This window comes from Rhinoderma darwinii, chromosome 4, assembly GCF_050947455.1.
Source record: "Rhinoderma darwinii isolate aRhiDar2 chromosome 4, aRhiDar2.hap1, whole genome shotgun sequence".
In the NCBI taxonomy this organism is placed as follows: Eukaryota; Metazoa; Chordata; class Amphibia; order Anura; family Rhinodermatidae; genus Rhinoderma; species Rhinoderma darwinii.
Window position 1 is genome coordinate 367,148,990 of NC_134690.1, and position 24,477 is coordinate 367,173,466.

A 24,477-nucleotide genomic window follows, 5' to 3' on the forward strand; every position below is an offset into this window, starting at 1 on the left:
TCAAAAATGTTCGGGAAACAAAATGGTTTAATACTTGGCCCTTTCGTCTGATTCCAGCAAACTCAAACATGGAATTTGTTCAACAAGGTTAACATGGGGTGAAATTCAAGCAAAGCTTATAAAACACACAAAAAAATGTGATGAAGATTAGACCTATGAAATCTCCATCACATTTATTGGAAGCAATGTTTGCTTGTTTTTTCCGTTTTTATTACAGAGTATTAGGGCTCATTCACACGAATGTGAATCTCGTCCGTGTGACGGGCGTTAAAACAACGGCCGTCACACGGACCGATGCATTTCAATGGGGCCGTTCACGTGAACGTTGTTTCAACAGAGAGTGTGAACGCTCCGTTGAAAAATAGGACATGTCCTATTTTACTGCGTGTTATGCATCCCTCGATAGACTGTAGTCTGTGGGGAATCTGTGACAACGTGTCCCGCCGGATCCACCTTGGACGTGGCAGTTTTTCACGTCCGAGGTGGGCTACGTTCGTGTGAATGTAGCCTTACAGTTTAGTAATAAAACTTATACACTGTATGATGACCAGTTATACATTTTTCTTATATGCTTTCTGTATCAATTCCACGTGGTTCTCAAGATCTCTGAATAGGAACCATCACAGTTTACTTGTCATGTGATGATCATACAGGTGCTCTGCTGGTTAGAAGAGAGGTCTCTCATAAGTGTACTATAACCAGTCCGACACCTGTGTGATCATAACATGACCAGGACAGATATAGAACACCGGGAAGTAAACACTAAATGTTCTTATTGAATGACTGCAAGCATTATTTATTGAAACAGTAATACCCCTTTAATTTCTGTCTTCTATTGTTAATATCTAAAAGGGTTGGGGAGATCGCCTGGAACTGTTACAGGGAAGAACGATTGCCTAATCTTCTGTATGATTGGCATTGTCAGCCAACAGTCCTTAAAGGGTTTATCCGGGGACCAAAAATTGAATTGCAATAATATATTTATGTGAAACTAAGTAACTTACTAATATACTTCAATTAAAATTTCTGTTCTAAATGGTGCAGTTCAAACCTCGTGAATTGATCCCAGAAGTCCTGGTGCTTTTCTAATAATCAGGATACTCCGACACGGCCCCATGTGACTGAGCTCTTGCTTCATGTGCGGTTTCTGAACATGATCACAAGGGGCTGTCACACTGCCTATTGCTTGAGTCCCAAGCAGAGCATCAGCTAGCGCTTTGCTCGGGACTCCAGCACTGCTCTCGACGTCCATATTTGGTCAATTCAGGGGTTTCCTATCGCTGGAGTTCCCGAGCAGAGCATCAGCTGATGCTCTGCCTGAGGACTCCAGGACTTCTGCCCACGTCACGGTCACTGTCCATATATGGACAAAGAGGTCGGCAGCAGCACTGGAGTTCCCGAGCAAAGCATCAGCTGGTGATCTGATTGGGGACTCCAGCTAAAGTAAACCCCTGAAGTCACTGACCATATATTCTTAGGGACTCCAGTACTGCTGCCGACGTCACTGTCCATATATGGACAGTGACAGAAGTGCTGGAGTCCCCAGGCAGAGCATCAGCTGATGCTCTGCTCAGGAACTCCAGCAATTGCAAACCCCTGAATTGACCAAATATGGACGTCGGGAGCAGTGCTGGATTCACGAGCAAAGTGCTAGCTGATGCTCTGCTCGGTATTCCAGCAATAGGCTATGTGACAGCCCCTTGCGGTCATGTTCACAAACAGCACATGAAGCAAGCCCTCAGTCGCGTGGGGCTGAGTCGGAGCATCATCATTATTAGAAAAGCTCCAGGACTTCCGGGAACAATTCACGTGGTTTGAACTGCATCATTTAGTACAGAAGTTGTAATTTAAGTACTTCAGTAAATTACTTCGTTTCACATAAATATATTATTGCAATGCAATTTTTGGTCCGCGGATAATCCCTTTAAAGATGGGTAGTGAAGACTTCCCATAGGATAAAACCTGTAGAATGGTCTTCAGTTACCTATTTAAACTGGTCAAAATGTATGCATTTTATAATTTTGTGCGAAGGGGTAATTTTTGGCTCATACATACTGCCGCATAGTACCCAATAAATCAGCTGCTATTTACCACTGGAGATATTTTTAAAACCCTCCCAGTTTTAAAGTTATAAACACCTCTGTTTACATATTATAGTAGTTACCTTGAGTTTAAAAAAAAGTTATCCATAGCTCTCATGTACAGCTTTATTTATGTACTGCCCTCCCCTGCTTCAGACACTGGATACCTTCTCTATGTGATCTCCTCTGCCCTGTGCGACAGACACTGATGCAGTCTGTGTGTGTGATCTCCCTACATCTCCCTGTGGACTGACATGGGCGCTCTCCCCCCTATCTAGTAATACAGGTTGCTCTGCTGTGTACAATGACAGGCTGTTCGTAAAGCAGACAGATGACAGCCCTGATCGAACAGCAGTCCAAAGTATTTTGTTGCCGGTAACTATGTCAGAAGCAGCAGCACAGCCAGCTATGTGAAGCAGTTGCACTCGCTACAGCAGCTACACCCTGCTATGTGGCTCGCCATAGGAGCCCCGAGTTCAAACCATATGCTTTTGCTACAATATCACATCCGCATTAACAATATTACAGACATATCCTATGCCCAGAAAAGTGCTAATTTGGGTGGTGGTGTACCAGTGTGTTAAATTTCAAACTGAAATATTTATCTGCAAATTTAAATTTCATGATTTTGTGTTTGTCTACATTTAATATGTTGACATTTTTTACTTACTCAAAATTTTATTAGGCTCACAAGGTATAAAAAGGTCAGAGACCGCTGCTCTACAGCAACAAAATGGTGGTTTAGCAAGGAAATGAACAATAAAAAAAATTTCTGTGAAAATGTGTACATAACCTTTGCAAAAAATTCTACAACTGTGATAATTTTAGTGTCAAAATGAATGCAATCTTAATTTAGAAGGCCTCTGGAAATATTCTAATCTCTAAACACAATTTTACATTCAAGGTAATTGAACCCAAACATATCTGTCATGCCCATGGCCGCGGGCCGTCAGGCTCACTCACCTCCTGACCCCCTGAGTGCTGGCCCCAGTCTCCTCCTCAAGAGCCAGCGCTCACCTCGTCCGGGCCCCGTAGGGTGCGTGCGCACGCTCATACCCGCTCTTAAAAGGGGCAGCGCGTGCACTGGACTTTCATGTTTAATTAGCCCATAGCACCCTGGACTATAAGAAGGGCCCAGCCCCTTCCTCCCACGCCGGAGCCTTGTTGTCGTACCCTAGTTTGTCTATGGAAATGGTCTCCTAGTGTTTCCCAGTGTTCCCTGTATCCTGTAACCCGTGCTATCCTGGTCAAGTGCCGTGCTGAGCTGAAATCGTGCTGTGCTGTATACCACGCCTGTCCTGCTACACCACTCCTGACATCTACCTGCTGCCTAGTCCCAACAGAGCCTGCCTTGCTACTGTCCGAGCTGCCACAGGTACCCTATACGAACTAAAGACTGTAACCTGCGCCCTGTTGGCCAGCTGCCATACCGCCAAGGCGGTACGGCATAGTGGGTACACGAACCCAACGTGACAATATCTCACTGTCAGGATCATACAAAGATGATAATTAAAAATTTAATATGGACCATACCACTCAAGGATCCCACTGCTCCAAAACTTAAGGATTTTCCATCCATAATGCTGGCGTCACATTCAATTTCTCCCAGTAGATTCAAATTGGAACCCATTCCAGCATTTGTAAAAGGGGAATCCTACATAGGGTATAACAAATAAGCTATTACAATTATTGTGTTTTCTGACACTACTATTTAAATATGTAACACAAAGAGTGTGAAAGTTGGATGAGCACATGGCATAGGACTAGCACTTGGGAATCAGAGTCAGATCTGAAGTCAATTAGTCTAACAAAAGGACTGAACAGAAGTTAAAAATACATGAAAAAGGAGCTCAGAACGTTTTTTAACCACACTATTATTTAAGCCATCACAATTACAAACGGGGAGCCAGAAAATTATTTTCTGGGAGTGCTTCTGTGTAGAAATACATCGCAGCCCTGAAGGTGGGCAATACCCTAATTTTTACATAGTTGAATGAACAGATTGACAATGTCAGCTGTTTTTTACTGTGACTTATAAGATGATATGGGTGTTCCTTATTCATCATGGTTTTATCCATATACCATCCTGTTAATGTAAACATTTGAAGGTGTGATTCTGTACATGAAGATACACAATGTAATGGATTGTGTTCTATACCACCAGCCTTTTTGTATTCTACCCAACATTACAGTTTTATTGTGACGATTGTACAATATATAAATCAGACGTACCTCCAACTCCAGCAAAGCTGCAGTAACGGCATCTGTGGCCAGATCACCAGCTTGTAGCTTTTCAATTGCCTGTATAAGAAGAGTTAATGTTACATATGAATAGGACAATCAATAAAAGAATGACATTTGTCATAAGATATGATGAATTATGGAATTTTATGATATTTTGCTGCGATAAGCATTTTGTCAGGGATTGAATACAAATGATAAAGAACTATTTAGTTCAGCTTGGGCAAGGTCGTTTTCCGGAATAAAACACTGATGTCCTATTCTGGGGATAGGCGATCAATGTTTCATTGTGAGAGGAACCCCACCGATCAGCAGAACAAAAGGGTCATGGCTTCCCAGCTAATAGGGTTCAGCTGCAGTGCCAGACACATCCACATGAACAGATGAGCCATCGTGCCTGGATAAACATTAAAGCGCAGAAGTCCCCAATTTATCAATCTGCCCAAGGAACACCCACCCTCCCTGCTGTACCCGCGCATCTACAGTCCAATAAATGCACAGTGTTGCTCAGCTGGCAGCGTCGCACATTTACAGCAAAGAATTAGAAGGGGTTAATGTAGGTTTTGTACATAACAGAATCAAATGGCTGTCGTTTCTATGACACTCATTTTTCTATGGAAAGAAAAGTGTCAGCCATAAACTAACCACCGCTCCCTGCATGGGTTTCAATAGACATCGTACGGTGGTTAGACTAGGACAGAATCGTGTAGGATTTTCCGGATACATAACCACCAGGAGCAAGACCCACTCCTCAAATATTACTGTATCCAAAAGAAAAAAGTCACATAAACACAGCTTTCATGTTTGCAATGTTTCTTTTTGGTTTATTACCCATGTGCGACGAGTGAAATGCTGACACCCAGCCAAAATGCGGCACACGGGTGACCAGAAAAATAAAAATAAAAGAAGATTGCAAACAGGAATTCTGCTGTCATTTGACTTTCTTTTAGTTTCGATTGACAGGTGCACAGTCATGTGACAACTAAGCTCCTCCCAACAAAAAGTTAAAGTCTGATGGAAATTATGTGTCGTGGGAGTCGAATGAGAAAAATTAGGCCTTTATATAACATAATTTATCGTATACATTTGATTTTCAGATGCAATCAATGACTGGAAAAGGGTTGGCATCCCGTGGAGGGAGGGGTTACCATCAATATAACACAACGTTGAGTGAAATTTTCCTTTATCAGCGTACAAAGAATATATACAAGAATTAAACAGTCACAAAAAGAATAAACAGTTTTTGCCTGAATAAAAATTTCACATTTGGAAAACATTTGGAAAAGCCCGGTTTGCATTGCATGACTTGAGATGAATGCACGTCTGGCATGTTAACATCTTGATTTTTCAAGCTGTGATTCATCCTTAAGTGATCACAAAATTGGTAAGGATGCGGGTGAAGCATGTCACTGCACGAAGGTCAAGCTCCTCACACATTTGTAGGAACAGGAAATATTGCCTTAACAAAAGAACGGCCAGTCTAGTAAAAAGCACTTACTCATTACAAAATCCTTCCCCAGCTCCATATAAATATTCTCCGGAACGTCTCCGGTGCCATATCGGTCTCCTCATTTCCCAAGATTACATTTTAGCTGGCTCTTCAAACAAGGGAGAAATTCAGACACTGCACCGCTCAAACACACGCCAGCAGTAATCATTTCCCCTAAAATGACTTTTTTTTTTGACCATGTGCTTTAGGTATTCAGCTCCAGTCAAAGGATGAATTTTTTCCTGGGCCAATTACAGACTAATGAAACTACAGGTTATGTAATAAAGATGCTGTCGTCAGACAAAGAATTCGGCAGAAAGTGGCCGTCTAAATGGGGCTGGTGCAATGAAAGGCTCGTTCCTTTCAGAGATGGAACCGCATACTTTTCTGGTGTGTAACCTATTGGCATGTGCGTGCAATCTGAATTACAAAGAATAAGTGAATTACACACATATACGGAAAAAAGTATGCATTCTTTTACACATGACAAGCTTATTTCCTCTGCTGCCATGTGGAAAGGCCAAAAGACAAAGCAAAGTAATGTAACATTTGCTTGTAGGTAAGAAAAATAAATAAATTTCAATTTCCACAAATAAAAAACATTTGGACCACCTAGGCGGATGTCCTCAAGTTTCTTGGAAACTCCTTAAGAGAACGTTAATTTTGGGCAAGTAGTTTTGACAGTGAAGCACGTAGCGAATATGAAATCAGGAAATTATTTCTGTAACCAGTAACTCGCCCATGCACCTATTCACATTGAGAGTTTATAAAGTAAAGAACGGAGTTCATCCCGGTCTTCTCAACAGCTCCAATAAGATGCGCTACTCACTGCGACTGATAAGCTAGGAGAGCGAGGACATTTTTATTGTAGAAGGAACGGTAAAAACTGCATGACAACCCCCAATGAAATATGTCATGTCAGCCATACCGGTTCTCTCGCACTTTTTTAGGTCCAGCTTAGGACAATCAAATATATAAAATACATACATTTTTGTTTCCTTCACTCTCATATATAAATACCAATTAAATTGTGCCCCTCACAACAAGAGATACAGTGATCGGCAGAGAAAGAATCCTACCTTTTTACATGCTCGTTTACAGACATGTTTATATTCCTTAGCTTTTGATTCAGAGTGATATCCAGCACCTACATATCAGCAAAAAATAAGAGATAAAACGTCATTATAAACAGTATGTTGCTGCTGAGCTGTGATAAGTCTTAGGCTCGGTTCACACTAGTGTCATAGCTTACGTTAACAATAGAGCCATGACTGATCCATTTTTGTATGGATCTCAATGATTATGCTATTCTTGCCGTTAAAAAAAAATACCTGACATAAAGCAAATAATGCCAGTGTGAACAGAGCCTTAGATCTGGATCCAAAACAGACCATATTACAGGGCTCAAAACTACAGACTACTATAGACTAGACAATAAATATAGGGCAATAACAGAGAGTGATTATGTTAGCAAAAAAGACCCCACAATCATCCTAATTTAACATATGTATAATTGCCTGGGACTGCCTGACAACCCTGCACCTGACAAAAAGCAGAAGGGGACACCCCGACATGTGGTCATCAAAACCTTTTAGTGGTGCAGGCTTCTGGCAACCATATTGCAGCAAAGAAGATATGAGAAAAACGAAGACAAAATAGGGTCATTAACCCCTTCCCCCGGCTTGCATTCTGGGCCCTAATGTCCAAGCCATTTTTTACATTTTTCCATTGTCACATTCAAAGAGCTATTACTTTTTTATTTTTGCATCGGCATAGCTGTATAAGGTCTTGTTTTTTGCGGGACGACTTGCAGTTTTTATTGGTACAATTTGAGAGTAGATGCGACTTTTTGATCACTTTTTATCACATTTTTTTTAAGTCAGGATTAACAGAAAACAGCAATTTTTTCCATTGTTTTTTATTTTATTTTTTACGGCGTTCACAGTGCGGGTTAAATAATGTAACAGCTTTATAGTCGGGGTTGTTACGGACGCGGCGATACCAAATAGGTGTAACTTTTTTGCTTTATTGTAGTTTTTTTTAATAGTAAAGCATTTTGTAAGGGGAAAAAGTGGGTTTTTCATTTATTTTTTTTCACTTTTTTTTTTTTATTAACTTTATTAAACTTTTTTTTACTTTTATACTAGTCCCACTAGGGGACTTCACTATCCTCCGATCGCTATTATAATACACTGCAATACTTTTGTATTGCAGTGTATTACTGCCTGTCCGTTTAAAATGGACAGGCATCTGCTAGGTCATGCCTGTGGCATGATCTAGCAGGCATTCGCTCCAGGCAGACCTGGGGGCCTTTATTAGACCCCCGGCTGCCATAGAAGACACAGACACTCAGCGATTTTATCGCCGGGTGTCGGTGGGAGAGAGAGGGAGCTCCCTCCCTCTCTCCAAAACCACTCAGATGCGGTGCATGCTATTGTGCACCGCATCTGAAGGGTTAAACGGGTGAGATCGATACTAATATCGATCTCACCCGGCAGAGCAGGGACGCTCCCAGCCCTCAGCTGCCTCTGGCAGCTGAAAGCAGGGTGATTTGACGGCTCCCTGCTCTGTTTACTTTATTCTACAGCAGCGCCGTGGAATGGCGGCGCTGTAGAATAAAGCCCATTAATGACCGCCGTGAAAAGGCTAATCGGCGGTCATTAAGGGGTTAAGGACCTGTTCAAATCACGTGTTTTTGTTTACGTTTAGCATGTACACTGGGAAAGGAGGGGGGCCTTGAATAATCCTTGTTTTAACAATACGTCCCAAACTGTCCTATGGATATACTTAAAGGGAACCTGTCACCAGCATTTCACCTATTGAACTTTACTTATCCCTCACTGGCCGCTGCTATCAAAGTTCATTGCCGTTATCCCCTCTCCTAAACTCCTCCTCCCACTGTAAATAACGGTCTTCAAACATTTCGCGCCTTTTATAATAATCCGGTGTCCCTTTATGCGCACACATCAGAATAGGACATCAATGTACAAGCGCAGGATTTAGTGTGCTGGGGGAAGGCGAGGAGCTGTCAATCAAAAGTAAGGAGGCGAGGTAAACTCGGAAAGAATTGTGGAACGAAGATTTGACTCTTTTCAAATGAAGATTTGACTCTTATGCTCATGAGTATACGGCGCGGGAACACTAAAAAACTGAATACTAAAGCTACAGAGCCTACTAAGAAGATAATTATAGGTTATATAGAAATTATTTTTTACTCACTGCGACCAGGTATTGCTGGTTTAATAGGTGAAATGCTGGTGACGCGTTCCCATTAAAGGGATTGTCCACTACTGGACAACTGATGACCTATCCACCGGACCCCGCACCGTTAAGCCGCTCCGGCCGTTTCCGAGCAACGGACGTACATGCCGGAAGCAGTTGGATCCGGCCACTAAGTGGCTGAGCTGAAGTACTGCAACTTTGCTCCAATTCAAATGAATAGGAGCAGAGCTGCAGTTCGGTAGCACGGCCGCTATGCAATGTACGGAGCCAACTTCTTTCTGGTTCCTTACATTGAATAATGGGTAATAACATTCGGTGCCCAGAGGCTACTGGAGCGGCTTAACGGTGCGGAGTCCGGGTGTAGGACCCGCACCAACGATATACTGATGACCTATCCGGTAGATAGGTCATCAATTATTCAGTACTGAACAACCCCTTAAAAAACCTCATCTATAGCAGTCAATGTGTACTGCATACCCGCGCATAGTAATTGTATATATACCTAATGCTCGCCAAAAGGAAAGCTCTTGAATACTATAAAATTCACTATCAGTCTATTTGGATAGGTAGGGACAGCTAATTTTAATATCATTGTATGGTATAGGGAACGGTCTTTTAAATTTTAATCATGATCAATAAAATGTACGTTTTAGACATTTCGTATGAAGTGAAAATTAGGCACCCCTTTTTTGCCCTAGGGCAATTTGTACCCATTTGTTTCAATATGCCTTACCACCCTCCTAGGATAGTTTTTTGAATTTCTGCTTTACGCCGGCAAAACATCCGATGTACACGCTAAATATGTCCATGCACCCCCATTGAAAGTAAATGGAGTGGTGGCAGAGCATGGACAGTACTACTTCATTCCCATAAGATAGGGGATAGGTGATAAATGATTATTATAAGAAAACGAATTTAAGGTTATTGAATTTGGTTATCCCACTAACCAAATTTCTCACCAATCCATAAGATAGTTGTTAAATTTGACATCACTAGGTCCTCACTTACCCAAAGTACGGGGAGCCTAAATCCCTTGTTCCTCCCTCTCTTTTTAATCAAGACATTACAGTTCCTACCCTTACATTACTACTTACCTGCGTGCACCAGAACAAACCCAGCTCGCTTTCCCTTCTGCTCTTTACTGGAGTCTACTTTGGTTGAGTCTGTCTCTTTTTTACTAGACACCTGAGATGATTTAGAAGGCAACGGTTCTGATGTATTTACAGCCTTCTCCATAGTGGTACCACAAGGTTATCATTGCTGTCCTGAGGAGAAACATCCCAAAAATTATAAATTAGAAGTAGTAGTTATAGACAACAAAATACAACAAGGAAAGTTCATATTTTCCCCACTATTACAAGTTATGGTATATTGCTATGATATGCAAGTATTTACTTACTGGGTAGCTGTCTGACAAGACCCTCATCGATCTTAACCCCTTACCGCACCGGTACGTCCTGCATTGAAGTGCTTTAAGGCACCAGGGCGTACCGGTGCGTCCTGGCTAAAAACTGTTACCCTGTCAAAGGACAAGGTGACAGGAGTGTGCCGTCAACTGTTTATGACAGTTGATCGGCACAGTAAGACGGCAGGGGACCATTCACAGCGGTCTCCTGCCGGCGATCGCTGTGATTGGTCAGTCAAAGCAGACTGACCAATCACAGCTCCATGACGCGATCACTGCCGGGTATCGGCTGTGCAACACCCCGCTGTAACGGCCAGGACCCGAGCTAGGCTCCGATCCGGCCGATTAACCCCTTCGATGCATCGATCAACGCGATCGATGCATCGAAGTGTCTTGTAGCCTGTCGGCAACCACGATGGTTGCCACGGGCGCGGGTGTCAGCTGTTTGTCACAGCCGACATTGTGTCCTGACGACCAAGACCGGAGCTAGGCTCCAATCCGGCCGATTAACCCCTTAGATGCATAAAAAAAAAGTACACATATGTGGTATCCCCGCGTCCGTAACGACGCAAACTATAAAAATATCACGCTATTTTACCCGTTGGGTGAACACCGTAAATTTTTTTTTATAAAAAACGATTCCAGAATCGCTGTTTGTTAGTCACTACCCCTCGCAAAACAGAATTAAAAAAAGGATCTAAAAGTTGCATGGAACATGTCCTATTTCAGGCCGGAATAACGGCATGGACAGACCATAGAAGTCTATGGGGCTCCCGTAATTACGGGTGGCTACGTGTGTGCAGCCGTAATTACGGGAGCGTTGCTAGGTGATGTCAGGGGATAGTCACTGTCCAGGGTGCTGAAAGAGTTAACTGATCGGCAGTAACTCTTTCAGCACCCGGGACAGTGACTACCGCTGGAGTTAATAGTATTAAAAGTTAAAGAGGCTCTGTCACCAGATTTTGCAACCCCTATCTGCTATTGCAGCAGATAGGCGCTGCAATGTAGATTACAGTAACGTTTTTATTTTTTTTTAAACGAGCATTTTTGGCCAAGTTATGACCATTTTTGTATTTATGCAAATGAGGCTTGCAAAAGTCCAAGTGGGCGTGTATTATGTGCGTACATCGGGGCGTTTTTACTACTTTTACTAGCTGGGCGTTCTGACGAGAAGTATCATCCACTTCTCTTCAGAACGTCCAGCTTCTGGCAGTGCAGACACAGCGTGTTCTCGAGAGATCACGCTGTGACGTCACTCACAGGTCCTGCATCGTGTTGGATGAGCGACAACACATCGGCACCAGAGGCTACAGTTGATTCTGCAGCAGCATCAGCGTTTGCAGGTAAGTAGCTACATCGACTTACCTGCTAACGCTGATGCTGCTGCAGAATCAACTGTAGCCTCTGGTGCCGATGTGTCCTCGCTCGTCTGACACGATGCAGGACCTGTGAGTGACGTCACAGTGTGATCTGGCAGAAGCTGGGCGTTCTGAAGAGAAGTGGATGATACTTCTCGTCAGAACGCCCAGCTAGTAAAAGTATTAAAAACGCCCCGATGTACGCACATAATACACGCCCAGTTAGACTTTTGCAAGACTCATTTGCATAACTACAAAAATGGTCATAACTTGGCCAAAAATGCTCGTTTTTTAAAAATAAAAACGTTACTGTAATCTACATTGCAGCGCCTATCTTCTGCAATAGCAGATAGGGGTTGCAAAATCTGGTGACAGAGCCTCTTTAACTTACCTGCTTCTTCCTCCAGTCCGGCCTCCCGGGAGGACGTTTCATACCATGTGACCGCTGCAGCCAATCACAGGCTGCAGCGGTCACATGGACTGCCGCGTCATCCAAGGAGGTCGGACTGGATGTCAAGAGGGACGCGTCACCAAGACAACGGTACGTATGAACTTCTTTTACTTTCAATCGCTGCGGAAACTCTGCCCGAAAGGGCTGCCCCTTCTCTCTTTCCAGCTCGAAGGGGCTGCTGTGTAGTGCAGAGAAAACGGGTCCGTAAATACAGGTGGAATACCGGTGACACCGGACCCCCATTTACGGGCACGGGTCCGTAAATACTGGTGGAATACGTGTGACAAAGGACCTGTATTTACGAGAGGAAAAAAATACGTTTGTGTGCATGAGGCCTAAGGCCCCATATGCACACGACCGTATTTTTCCCTCCCGTAAATACTGCCCGTAAATACGGGTCCGTTGTCACACGTTTTTAACCCGTGTTTACGAACCTGTGCACCTAAATACGGGTCCGTTGTCAACCGTATTCCACCCGTATTTACGGACCCGTAAAAATAGGGGGCAGGAAAGGATGTCACATGATTGCTCAGGCGCCATTTTCTCCGCTTCTCTTTAGTCAAAAATTTAAATCCCCTGACATCGCCTAGCAACGCTCCCGTAATTACGGGTGCACACATGTAGCCACCCGTAATTACAGGGGCCCCATAGACTTCTATGGGCCTGCCCATGTCGTAATTACCGCCTGAAATAGGACATGTGTATTTTTCAAGGTACCCGTGGCCAACAGAAGTCTATGGGCCCGTAATTATTGGCGTTTTCACGGTCGTGTGCATGGGGCCTCAGGGCTTGTTTTTTTCGGAATGGGTTGTCGTTTTTATTGGTACTATTTTGGGGTACATGCGACTTTTTGATCACTTTTTATTCTATATCTTGGGAAGGGTGGTGACCAAAAAATAGCAATGCTGGCATAGTTTTTCATTTATTTTGTTTGCGGTGTTCACCGTGCGGGAAAGATAACATTATAGTTTTATAGCTTGGATTGTTAAGAACGCGGTGATATCAAATGTGTGTACTTTTTTTTAACGTTTTCATTTTTTTTCCTATAATAAAAGACTTATTATAGGGAAAAAAAATACTTTTATAAAACATTTTTATTAACTTTATTTTATTTATTTTTTTACTTTTTACACTTTATTTTTTTACCTGCTGCTCTGATCGCTGCTAGAATACATTACACTACCTAGGTCACAGACACACTGATAGTAAGTCTACGAGGACCAGCCAGAGGCTGAACCTCATGGGCTTCCATACATGGCAGACCCGAAGGCTGTTGTCTGGCCTCCGGATGCCAACATAAGCATTAGCAACCCCACACAATTGCATGGGGGCTGCTGATGTGCTACAAACCCACTAAATGCGGTGATCGCAATCGATCGCCGCATTTAAGGGGTAAACTGCCAAAATCAGCGGCGACGAGCTGCTGATCGGCAATACTGGAGTGTCAGCTGTCGGGGATAGCTGACCTCCCATTTCCCGATGCACACATTGTCGCCGACAGTGTGCATCGGGAACGACACAGTGACTTCCTATCACTGACAGCTGACTTGTGTCTGGAGCAAATACGGCGATTTCAGAGAGGGGTCTGCCGATATACTAGAAACCCCTAAAATGCGGCGATCGCAACCGATCGCCGCATTTAAGGGGTTAATTGTTTAAATTAGCGACAAGAGTGGAGTGTTAGCTGTCGGCGACAGTGTGCACCGGGACCGACTCAGTAACTATATGCCCTCGTGTGGGAAGTAACCTCCCGCGACGACGTATAGTTACTGACTCGTGTGGGTAGGGGTTAAGGCCCTATTACACCGGCCAATTTTGGCTGGTGCAGCGAGCTCCAATCCATGAAACAGCTTGTTGATCGGCGCTCATTTGCGGTGTGTCAGAGACATGTAGGACCTGTTCTCAGCTGACCTGTCAGTTTAGTTGACATGATGGAATCGGTTGAAAGAGTGTGTGAAGCGTATTTATTTATGTTTTTACTTTAGTATCCCTATGACAACTCTGCTTTTCTGAAGAACTGCTGGCCTATCCATTCACTTCTTTTTGTACCAGTTATAGAAGATTTGTTTTAATGTCTTATGTATCTTATTTATGGGTTTTTTCCATAAATAAGCAAATTAAAGATTTATGACCACAAAACGTTTAAAGAGAGGAAAATGATTATTAATGAAATGGTCTTGAATCTTGATAGGTGTTTCATAAACAATTAATTTTATGACATTTTAGGTCCCCGATCATTCCTCCGATTCTTTCTTACCACAAATATTGGGCTGTAAAGTATCTTTCTAAATGTCACTTTCTCCAGTTTCCAAAAGGTTTGTTCCAAGACAAATTGTTAGTAAGGCGATGACTGCGTCATGTTAATCCCCAGTTTTGAAGTGAATTTTCAATTTCATTCATTTTTTTTTCTTGGGGATCTCAATACACTGGTTTGACTTGATGTTTTCTCACTGGCGCTAGACGAAACTCATTGTACATTTTGGTTCTGGTACAGTTCTGCTTGCCAGTCTTTTTTTAATACCTTGGTTACTGCCCTATATATTTTAGGATAGCCAGTTCAAACAGAAGGAAACCTCTTTTTCATTGCCTAAGCACAAATTGCTTCCTCTGTTCCTTTCATTTCTTCCTTAAGAGGTTTATAATTTCTTTATACATTTTTCTGTTCATCATACTTGGTGGCACTCACTTAATCCTTAACCTAATAAATATTGTATTACTGAATATAAGTTTTGACACCCACACCATAACCCAGTTCCAGTATTCATTTTCGTTTTTTTTGGATATCTTGTGCAGCCACTTCAAAAAAAAAAAAAGGTGGGCTGGTGTCAGCACTGCTTGCATAGCATCAGGGTGTAAAGGGATACGCCCCATTAACAAGGGAAATGGTAACACCCAGTCCAGGAAGGAATATCAGAGGAACAGCACAAGTTGTAGGAAAAGATGCTCCAGAATTATTTTGGTATTTACAAAAACAGACCTGAAGGGAGAGCAGACAGCTCCTCTTTAAAGACAATTTCCACTTTAGCCAACTATAGGTGGCACTATTGAGGGTTTTCTTCCTTCTGGAGAAGAGCAATTTTGGATACTTTCTCCCAGGGAGAATTGCCTTAAAGACCCCTCTACCAGCAGGATCTCCGCAAGGAGAATCAGTACTTCCCGAGCAGGGGCGTAACTAAAAGTTCATGGGCCCGGTACAAGAGTCCTTCTTGGGTCCCCCCCCAACTTCTTCTCATGGCTGATGGCCCGCAGCTCTCAGCTGCATCGCTGGTTCCCCTAAGTAACCCAACGATGCAGCACTAGCAGCCACGGGCATCGCTAAGGTCTTAAGAACGCCAGGGACAACAGCCCCAATACATGTGCCCCCCCAAATTTATATAACAGCATATCTATAGCACTACGACCCCTATAGCTATGGATGGGGTTAGATACATGGGCTTAGCAGATTTCATCACATAGGATAGGCTTAGATATAGGGCCCAGCTCGCTGACACTGCGGCTCCAGCGCTGGACGCAGGAAAGCGAAGTGTAATAATTGCTTTGCTTTTTTATGTGGTACTAATTTTTTTGTGTGTTTTTTTTTTTACAGGTTCGGTTATTAATCTACTTCGGATTCAAGGACTACTTCGCCGACCGCGGCTTTTTTTATATTTAATAAAATGGTTACCGAGGATTGTGTGTTTTTTTTTATTTAAGTAAAATATTTTTTCTATGTCCTATGTATTTTTTTAAGCTTTATTACTACCTCCTTAGTAACGGCCGCTGGCTGATTGACAGCGTCCACTACTAAGGCAAAGCTTAATGTTGGCCGGTGAAAAGGCTAGCACTAACCTCCATTATTAACCCGGTACCTATTGCCACTAGGGGTACCGGGAAAAACCGGGTGTGATCCAGTGCCCGACCATCTGTAATGATGGCAGGTCACCGGGACGGCAGCAGGCCAATATTACTAGACTGGGAAAGGGCGGAAACCGTGGCCCTTCCCTCCCTGGTAATGCTAGCCTGCTGCTGCTATGTTGTATCTGGCTGCTTATGAAAAAGCACATTTTTCATAACCAGCCAGCTACAACATAGCAACAGCAGGCTAGCATTACCAGGATGGGAAGGGCCACGATATCTGGCATTTCCCAACCTAATACTACCAACCTGCAGCCGCCCCAGTAGCTGACCATCACGGCAGATGGTCGGGACTGGATCGCACCCAGCTCTTCCCGATACCACTGGTGGTGGTGGGTACTGGGGTAATAATGGGGGTTAGTGTCAGCTAACACTAAGCCCCGCCTTAGTATTGGGCGCTGTTAGTCAGCAGCCATTAATAAGGTGGAATGAATAAAGTTTAAAAAAAAAATAAAATAAATAATATTTTATTAAAATAAAATACCCACACACAACCTTGTTAACCATATTATTGAAAAAAAAAAAAAAAAGCAGCCATCGAAGTAGTCCTCGAATCAGACGCAGTCCAACGACCGAACCAGTAAAAAAAACAACAACAAAAAAAAACCCATTAGTAACGTATGTGGCAGGCTTAGATACATGTCCCACGTGTGATACTGTCTGTTGGACCCTGTATGTAAGCCTACCACAAGGTAGGCTTAAATACAGGGCCCAGAAGACAGTAATGTTATATTTACCCTCCTCTTCGGCTCTGGGCACTGCGAAGGTCCTGACGCCATTCAGCGTCACAACGTTGTGCACGGCGCACATGGCATTGTGACTTCATGACTCTGAAAGACGTCAGGACCTCCGCTGCACTAGGGAACGAGATGGGGAAGTATACGGTCTGTTCCTATAGTAACAGGGGCCCGAGTAGTTAATTACACAGGCCCCAGTTACTATAGTAACTTTTCATAGACATGTTGAGGGGGGGCTGTGGACGCCCTGGCTTTGGGGCCCGGTCGCAATTGCGACTGCTGCGGCCCCTATAGCTACGCCGCTGCTCCCGGGCGTCAGTACACACGGTACTCTGTATGGACGAGGAACAATAACTCCAAACAAGTGCTGTCTACATATGGGTGTGTCTGGTTTGGCTGATAAACCCAGTCACGTTCCAAGCCCTTTCAAAGAATCGATAATGAATTACTGGAGGTCTACCTATAGGTCACAATTGAAAGAATTTTTTTTTCCTATAGGAGAGCTATTTTTGTACCAAAACACAAAAAGGCCACATTAGTAAGTCAGAAGTTAAAGCAGCAGCTAAAGTCTAGGGCCCTTTCACACAGGCCAATGATCTGAAGATCGAGAATTCATACGAAGGTTAGTTACCAAGCACTGCCCTATGTAAGCAGGGCAAAGTTTACATAGCCCAAGTAGTTTTTTTTCCGCCAAGAAACTATCAAACGCTCACTCGTCGGTTGATCGCATCGGTTATGCACCCAAAGAAAACGGACGCTAGTCAGCAGTACATCTACCTGTGTAAACAGGGGATGTGCTGCCGACAAGATGCAAATGCATGGGGATAAACGATCGTAGTAACAATAATTTTTTCCCATTACTAAACGATCGTTGCTCCATTTGAATGGAGCAAACGAGCACCGATTGTCAAGCTGTATTGTCATTGGCACTTGTTTAAAATGTAAACACGGCGATAACTGCCCATGTGCAACCAGCATTAGTAATTTTGTTTTATTTACTTAGGCCTCGTTCAGACAGCCATAGATCCCTAGGATGCTATTAGTTCAGGTCCTTAGACCTGTGGTTGTACCAAATACGGATGCCTGACAGAGGTCTAACAAATACTGATATTTCTTCTGGTTTGTAGCGACAGCCATTTTTGCAAAAGTGACAAAGAGAAGAGCTGCCAAAAATTTGCTTCTCTGTAGATTATTACTTTGGTATTCCTTACACATCATGATAAAATTACTGCTGGAGAAGCTAATTCAAAGGTGGCAACCAATATGGCTATAATTCCCATTGTCACTTTTGAAAGAAAGGCTGCTGCTACAAAACTGAAAAATGCTAATATCTTCTGATTTACTAGTAAATGGTAATTTTTACATTTTGAGTGGAATAAAAAGTGTTGAAGATACTCAATATAGCGATAGAGCCACTAGGCAATGAAGTCAAATGACATCATTATGGATGACATCCCTTTGGCCAAATTGTTTACATCTAGCCGCAAGTTACTGGCAATAGGAGACAGAAGAAGAATATTTAGGGAGGACCTGTCCTGTTCCCAGAAATGTAAATCTTCTGCCATAACTGCATTGCTCCCTTCGCCCCCCCCCCCCACCCCCGATTGCAGCGCCTTTTATTTTTTGTTTGTAAACAAAATAAAAAGCGCTGGAAGGGAGCAATGCAGGTATTGCAGATGATTAACATTTCTGGGAACATGATAGGTCCTCTTTAATACTACTATAATAAGTGATTTTTTATTTCCTACAGATGCTCACCGCAGCTTTAAAATACTACAAATAAACCCCAAATTCTGAACAAACCGCATAAAATTCTACAAGAAATAGTTTGTCAGGTGCAAATTTTCCAATATGACAACAAATAAAAATATTTGTTATCAATTGATGAATATTAAGGCCTTATTCACTCGGCAGTGATAAACGGCCATGTGACGGCCCCCATAGAAGTCAATGGATCCGTTTTTAACGGCTCGCAATACATGTAACAACCATTAAAAACGGATCTGTGACATGGGGATTTGCAAGGGAACTACTAGTTCCCTTGCTGGCTATCGGCGACCCGATGACACTCACTCACCGATTCACTGCCGACTTCTCCTGGTCTGGTCGCTAGTCTCGTGGGTTCTGCGACGTTATCGCCTTCGCAGATCCCGTGAGACTAGCCATCAGACCAGGAGAAGTCGGCGCTGCATCGGTGAGTAGGTGTCATCGCGTCAACGCAGATCCCTTGAAGACGAGGGACCTTACCTGCAGAAGACAGCGCTGCATCAGTATGTAGGGCATTCATGTCAGGCTGCGTGGCACCATCTACGGGGAGGCGTGTGGCACCATCTACGGGGAGGCGCGTGGCACCATCTACGGGGAGGCGCGTGGCACCATCTACGGGGAGGCGCGTGGCACCATCTACGGGGAGGCGCGTGGCACCATCTACGGGGAGGCGCGTGGCACCATCTATAGCAGGGGTCTCAAGCAAACGGCATGCGGCCCCTGGGGCTGTCATCTGCGGCCCGCGGGACACAGAGCCGCTAGTACAGATTCTGCTCTGAGACTTTGGAATTCCCTGACATCGCTGTCCACAAATGAACAGCAATGTCTGGGGCTTGCCCATAGCCGGAGTCCCGTGCAGTGCGCTACTACAGGCTCTGCTCCGGGACTCTGTGGAATTCCCTGACATATATGGACAGCGTGTCAGGGTCTTCCGAAGAGCGGAGACCCGGGCAGAGCGCTGGTATCAGCTCTGCTTCGGGACTCTATGGAATTCACTGACATCAGTGTCCATGTTTGGACACACGATGTCTGGGGCTTCCCCAGAGCCAGAGTCCCGGGCAGAGCGCTATTATAGGCTCTGCTCTCGGACTCTGGGGAAGCCTCTGACATCGCTGTCCATACATCGACAATGATGTCAGGGGCTTCCCCAGAGCAGGAGTCCCAGTGATGTCAGGAGCACAGCTGGAGTCCCAGGAAGAGCCTACTAGCGCTCTGCCTGGGACTCCAGCTCTGGGGTTGCCCCTGACATCTCTGTCGATATATGGACAGTGATGTCAGGAGCAGAGCTGGAATCCCAGGCAGGGTGCTAGAAGCTGCTCTGCTCCGGGACTCCAGCTCTGGGCAAGCCCCTGACATCACTGTGGCAGCATCCGCGGAGGGCACTGCGGAGGCATCCGCGGGGGGCACTGCGGCAGCATCCGCTTTAATCAGTTTTTCATGGCCGTTAAAAAAACTGATGAATTCCATTGGTCAGGCTTTTTTTTGTCCCAGCCCCCTGAAAATACCCAAAAGGAAGGTCACATGTTCACCTAGACACTATTTACAGCCCCCCTGTACATGATGCCACACAGCCCCGATGTACATGATGCCACACAGCCCCGATGTACATGATGCCACACAGCCCCGATGTACATGATGCCACACAGCCCCGATGTACAGTGAAGGAAATAAGTATTTGATCCCTTGCTGATTTTGTAAGTTTGCCCACTGTCAAAGACATGAACAGTCTAGAATTTTTAGGCTAGGTTAATTTTACCAGTGAGAGATAGATTATATAAAAAAAAAAAAAAAAAAAAAAGAAAATCACATAGTCAAAATTATATATATTTATGTATATGACGCCACACAGCCCCGACGTATATGACGCCAAACAGCCCCGACGTATATGACGCCACACAGCCCCGACGTATATGACGCCACACAGCCCCGATGTATATGAATCGGTGAGTGTATGTCATCGAGCCACCGATAGTCAGCAAGGGAACTAGTAGTTCCCTTTCAAATCCCCATGTCACAGATCCGTTTTTAACGCTTGTTACATGTATTGACAGCTGTTAAAAAAGGATCCATTGACCTCTATGGGGGACGTTAAAAAAACGGCCGTGTGAACACACCCATAGAACAACACTGTTCTGAAAATGGCCGTGTGACGACCGTTAAAATAACGGCCGTCACACGGCCGTTTATCACTGTCGTGTGAATAAGGCCTAAGAAATAATAGTGAGCGTGTATATTTTGTTTGTTTCTGGGTTTAGTGGCAGAAGGACTGAACAATGGAGGTCATGTTACGTGAGATTGAAAATCGAATTGAAAAAAACATTTTTGTTAAAATTTTACTGCAGGTAATTTACGGTAACAGATGGGATAAGCTTTCACAGATACTCACATGCTTCGCTTGCTGTCTAGGAGGCCTCCAACTCACAAAAAAAGTTCATTCTTCAACCTGCACAGTGAAAAATGTTAAATCAGTAAAGGACATCAAACATCAAACTATAGGCAAAAATACTATAATGACTACCCCTGTTTAACGTACACTAATATAATACACATCAATGGAAATTTTCCTTTGACATGTCCATAGATAATATTTGTATAAACATTACATTCTGATATCAGAACACGATGATTATATAGAGATAGGCAGTGCTTATTTCTTCGTATAGAATCTCTCTGACTGATTGACATAGCGTGCCTCCTCTCCACACATACATGTACGTCAGTGTGATCACACAGGCACATAAGCTGTGCCCATGCTGTCACTGCGGGAGCCTGGAGGTAATTGATTTGCAGGAACGGAAATAATTCCAATCCCAGCCATTTCCCCTAAGTGGCGCCACTTAGAGCAGCAAGCCGCCATCATAGATTCAGCGCCAGCTAGAACGCTAAACCAGTCCCCAGTACGGCTCCGTGCCCGACGAAGGTCTCACGACCGAAACGTTGCACATATAGCCACTGGCATTACGAAAAAAATCAAAATAAATTCACTTTACCTTTCCAAGAGTGTGCCGAATGCAATTCTTTCTATTTCTTCAACTGGGTTGGGACCCTATTCTGAGCACCTGAGAAAACTGGTGCTATCTGAACAACTCCACACTCTCCTACACATGAAGACAGGCATTCACTTGACCTGGTCATCTTCCGTCTCTGCTCAGTTTCTGACTTTTTTAACTCTCCTCTCCCGCTCTCTGACCACAATCTTCTCTCCTTTACTATCAAAAATTCTCTGCCACCTAAGAACATGCCTACCATCAGACATACAGAAATTTACATGCCATTAATACTCAGCAACTCAGACAGTCTACAGTCCACATTGTCCCCTCTTTCCCTCTCCTGTCCCACTCTGGTTGCGAAACATTACAATGACACTCTCAAAAATGGTTTTGATGAAGCAGGCCCCCCCCCCCCCTACACTCCGAACCACCCCGGCAAATACATCCACAACCCTGGCACACGCCTCAATCCCGCTTACTTCAGCGGTGCTTGAGATGTGCCGAACGTCTGTGGAGAAAATCGCATTTGTCAGCAGACTTCCTCCATTACAAATTTATGCTGAGAACTTACAACGCTGCCCTTCACCGAGCCAAACAAGTCTATTTCACTTCTCTCATCTCCGCACTGTCTAATAATCCAAAACGCCACTTTGATACTTTTCATTCCCTCCTTAGTCCTGAAGTGCAGACGCCAATCACAGATTTCAATGCTGAAGACCTGACCAATTATTTTAAAGTTAAAATTGACAAGATCCGCCATGATATTATCTACCAGTCCCCTAGTAACATCGATCCCCTTCCCTCCCGCACTCACTCTTCTTCATTTTCAGTATTTGACCCAATAACAGAAGAAGTCTCTAGGCTCCTCTTCTTCTCGTCCTACTACCTGTCCTAGTGATCCTATCCCCTCACACCTCGACCAGTCCCTCTCCCCAGCTCTCACTAGTCACCTGACTAAAATATTTAACCTCCTCTTTCTTCTGGAATCTTTCCCTCCTCTTCTGCCAACTGCCTTAGATTAGCAAGGATATAAAAACAGGACGGGTGTCTCTATGGCGCAGCCGATCGGTGAATCATTCACGGTTAGAGTGGTTCATTTTTTTTCACCTACCTTGTCTTCATCACCGAGACGAATGAACCACTCTAACCGTGGATGATTCACCGATCGGCTGCGCCAGAGAGAGACACCAGTCCTGTTTTTATATCCTTGCTATTTCAATATTGAGGCTTCTGCCAAGCTCTCAAACCGGTTCTCAGGCTGCAACCGAACCCAAACAACTACACACTAGAGGTTTTTTCGATCCTGCTTCACTGGATGTTATGCTCCCAGCATAACTGCACAAGGTCAGCATAACCTGAACCCAGTACACACCTAACCTTTATACCGTTTCATGCACTATGTGCGCTTTGTTGCTTTTTCTTCTTTTTGTCTAGAACGTCCTTAGATTAACATCCGCCATAATCCGAACCTCCCACTCCCAGTCCTCTAGAATGCGCTACCCCAGACAATCAGATCAATTCCCAACATCCTCAGTTTTAAACGTGCCCTGAAAACACATCTTTCTAGACAGGCCTAACACATTCCCTAATCGGACTCCTTTCCCTGGCCCCCCTTTTACATTAGTCATGAGAACTTGACCACCTCATTCAGCAGTATCCCCCACACTCCTTGCACTTCATGTCTGTCATACACAGATACTGACTGGTGACCGGCTCATGCAGCTTTGTGTACTACCCCATATTTATAAAAGACGGCTGGACCATTGTACTTAAAGAGGCTCTGTCACCAGATTTTGCAGCCCCTATCTGCTATTGCAGCAGATCGGCGCTGCAATGTAGATTACAGTAACGTTTTTATTTTTAAAAAACGAGCATTTTTGGCCAAGTTATGACCATTTTTGTATTTATGCAAATGAGGCTTGCAAAAGTCCAACTGGGCGTGTTTAAAAGTAAAAGTCCAACTGGGAGTGTATTATGTGCGTACATCGGGGCGTGTTTACTACTTTTACTAGCTGGGCGTTCTGATGAGAAGTATCATCCACTTCTCTTCAGAACGCCCAGCTTCTGGCAGTGCACAGACACACAGCGTGTTCTCGCGAGATCATGCTGTGACGTCACTCACAGGTCCTGCATCGTGTCAGACGAGCGAGGACACATCGGCACCAGAGGCTACAGTTGATTCTGCAGCAGCATCGGCGTTTGCAGGTAAGTCGATGTAGCTACTTACCTGCAAACGCTGATGCTGCTGCAGAATCAACTGTAGCCTCTGGTGCCGATGTGGCCGACACGATGCAGGACCAGGGGCAGGAAGTGAGTGACGTCACAGCGTGATCTCTCGAGAACACGCTGTGTGTCTGCACTGCCAGAAGCTGGGCGTTCTGAAGAGAAGTGGATGATACTTCTCGTCAGAACGCCCAGCTAGTAAAAGAAGTAAACACGCCCCGATGTACGCACATAATACACGCCCACTTGGACTTTTACTTTAAACACGCCCACTTGGACTTTTGCAAGCCTCATTTGCATAAATACAAAAATGGTTATAACTTGGCCAAAAATTCTCGTTTTTTTAAATAAAAACGTTACTGTAATCTATATTGCAGCGCTGATCTGCTGCAATAGCAGATAGGGGTTGCAAAATCTGGTGACAGAGCCTCTTTAAGAAGCACTTTTTACATTTTGTGTCTCCCCGATTTCCTCATAGATTGTAAGCTCTTGGGAGCAGGGTCCTCACTCTTGTTTGAATTGTAAATAAGTTTTGTCACTATGTAATGTCTGATTTTGTCTCTACATGTTCCCTCTGAATTGTAAAGTGCTGCGGAATATGTTGGCGCTATATAAATAT

At 44.0% G+C, this 24,477-nt stretch overlaps 1 protein-coding gene across 1 annotated transcript in view; it reads right to left on the bottom strand.

Annotated features, from left to right (window-relative positions):
* TASP1 (taspase 1) overlaps positions 1-24,477 on the bottom strand; it is a 122,395-nt gene that overhangs the window by 94,133 nt on the left and 3,785 nt on the right. The window contains exons 2-6 of the mRNA XM_075864534.1: positions 21,032-21,088; positions 10,128-10,298; positions 6,891-6,958; positions 4,314-4,382; positions 3,615-3,735 (exon numbers count right to left, since the gene is read on the bottom strand). Coding sequence (XP_075720649.1) covers positions 3,615-3,735; positions 4,314-4,382; positions 6,891-6,958; positions 10,128-10,269 — 400 coding nt within the window. The 5' untranslated portion in view covers positions 10,270-10,298; positions 21,032-21,088. The remainder of the gene's footprint in view (positions 1-3,614; positions 3,736-4,313; positions 4,383-6,890; positions 6,959-10,127; positions 10,299-21,031; positions 21,089-24,477) is intronic.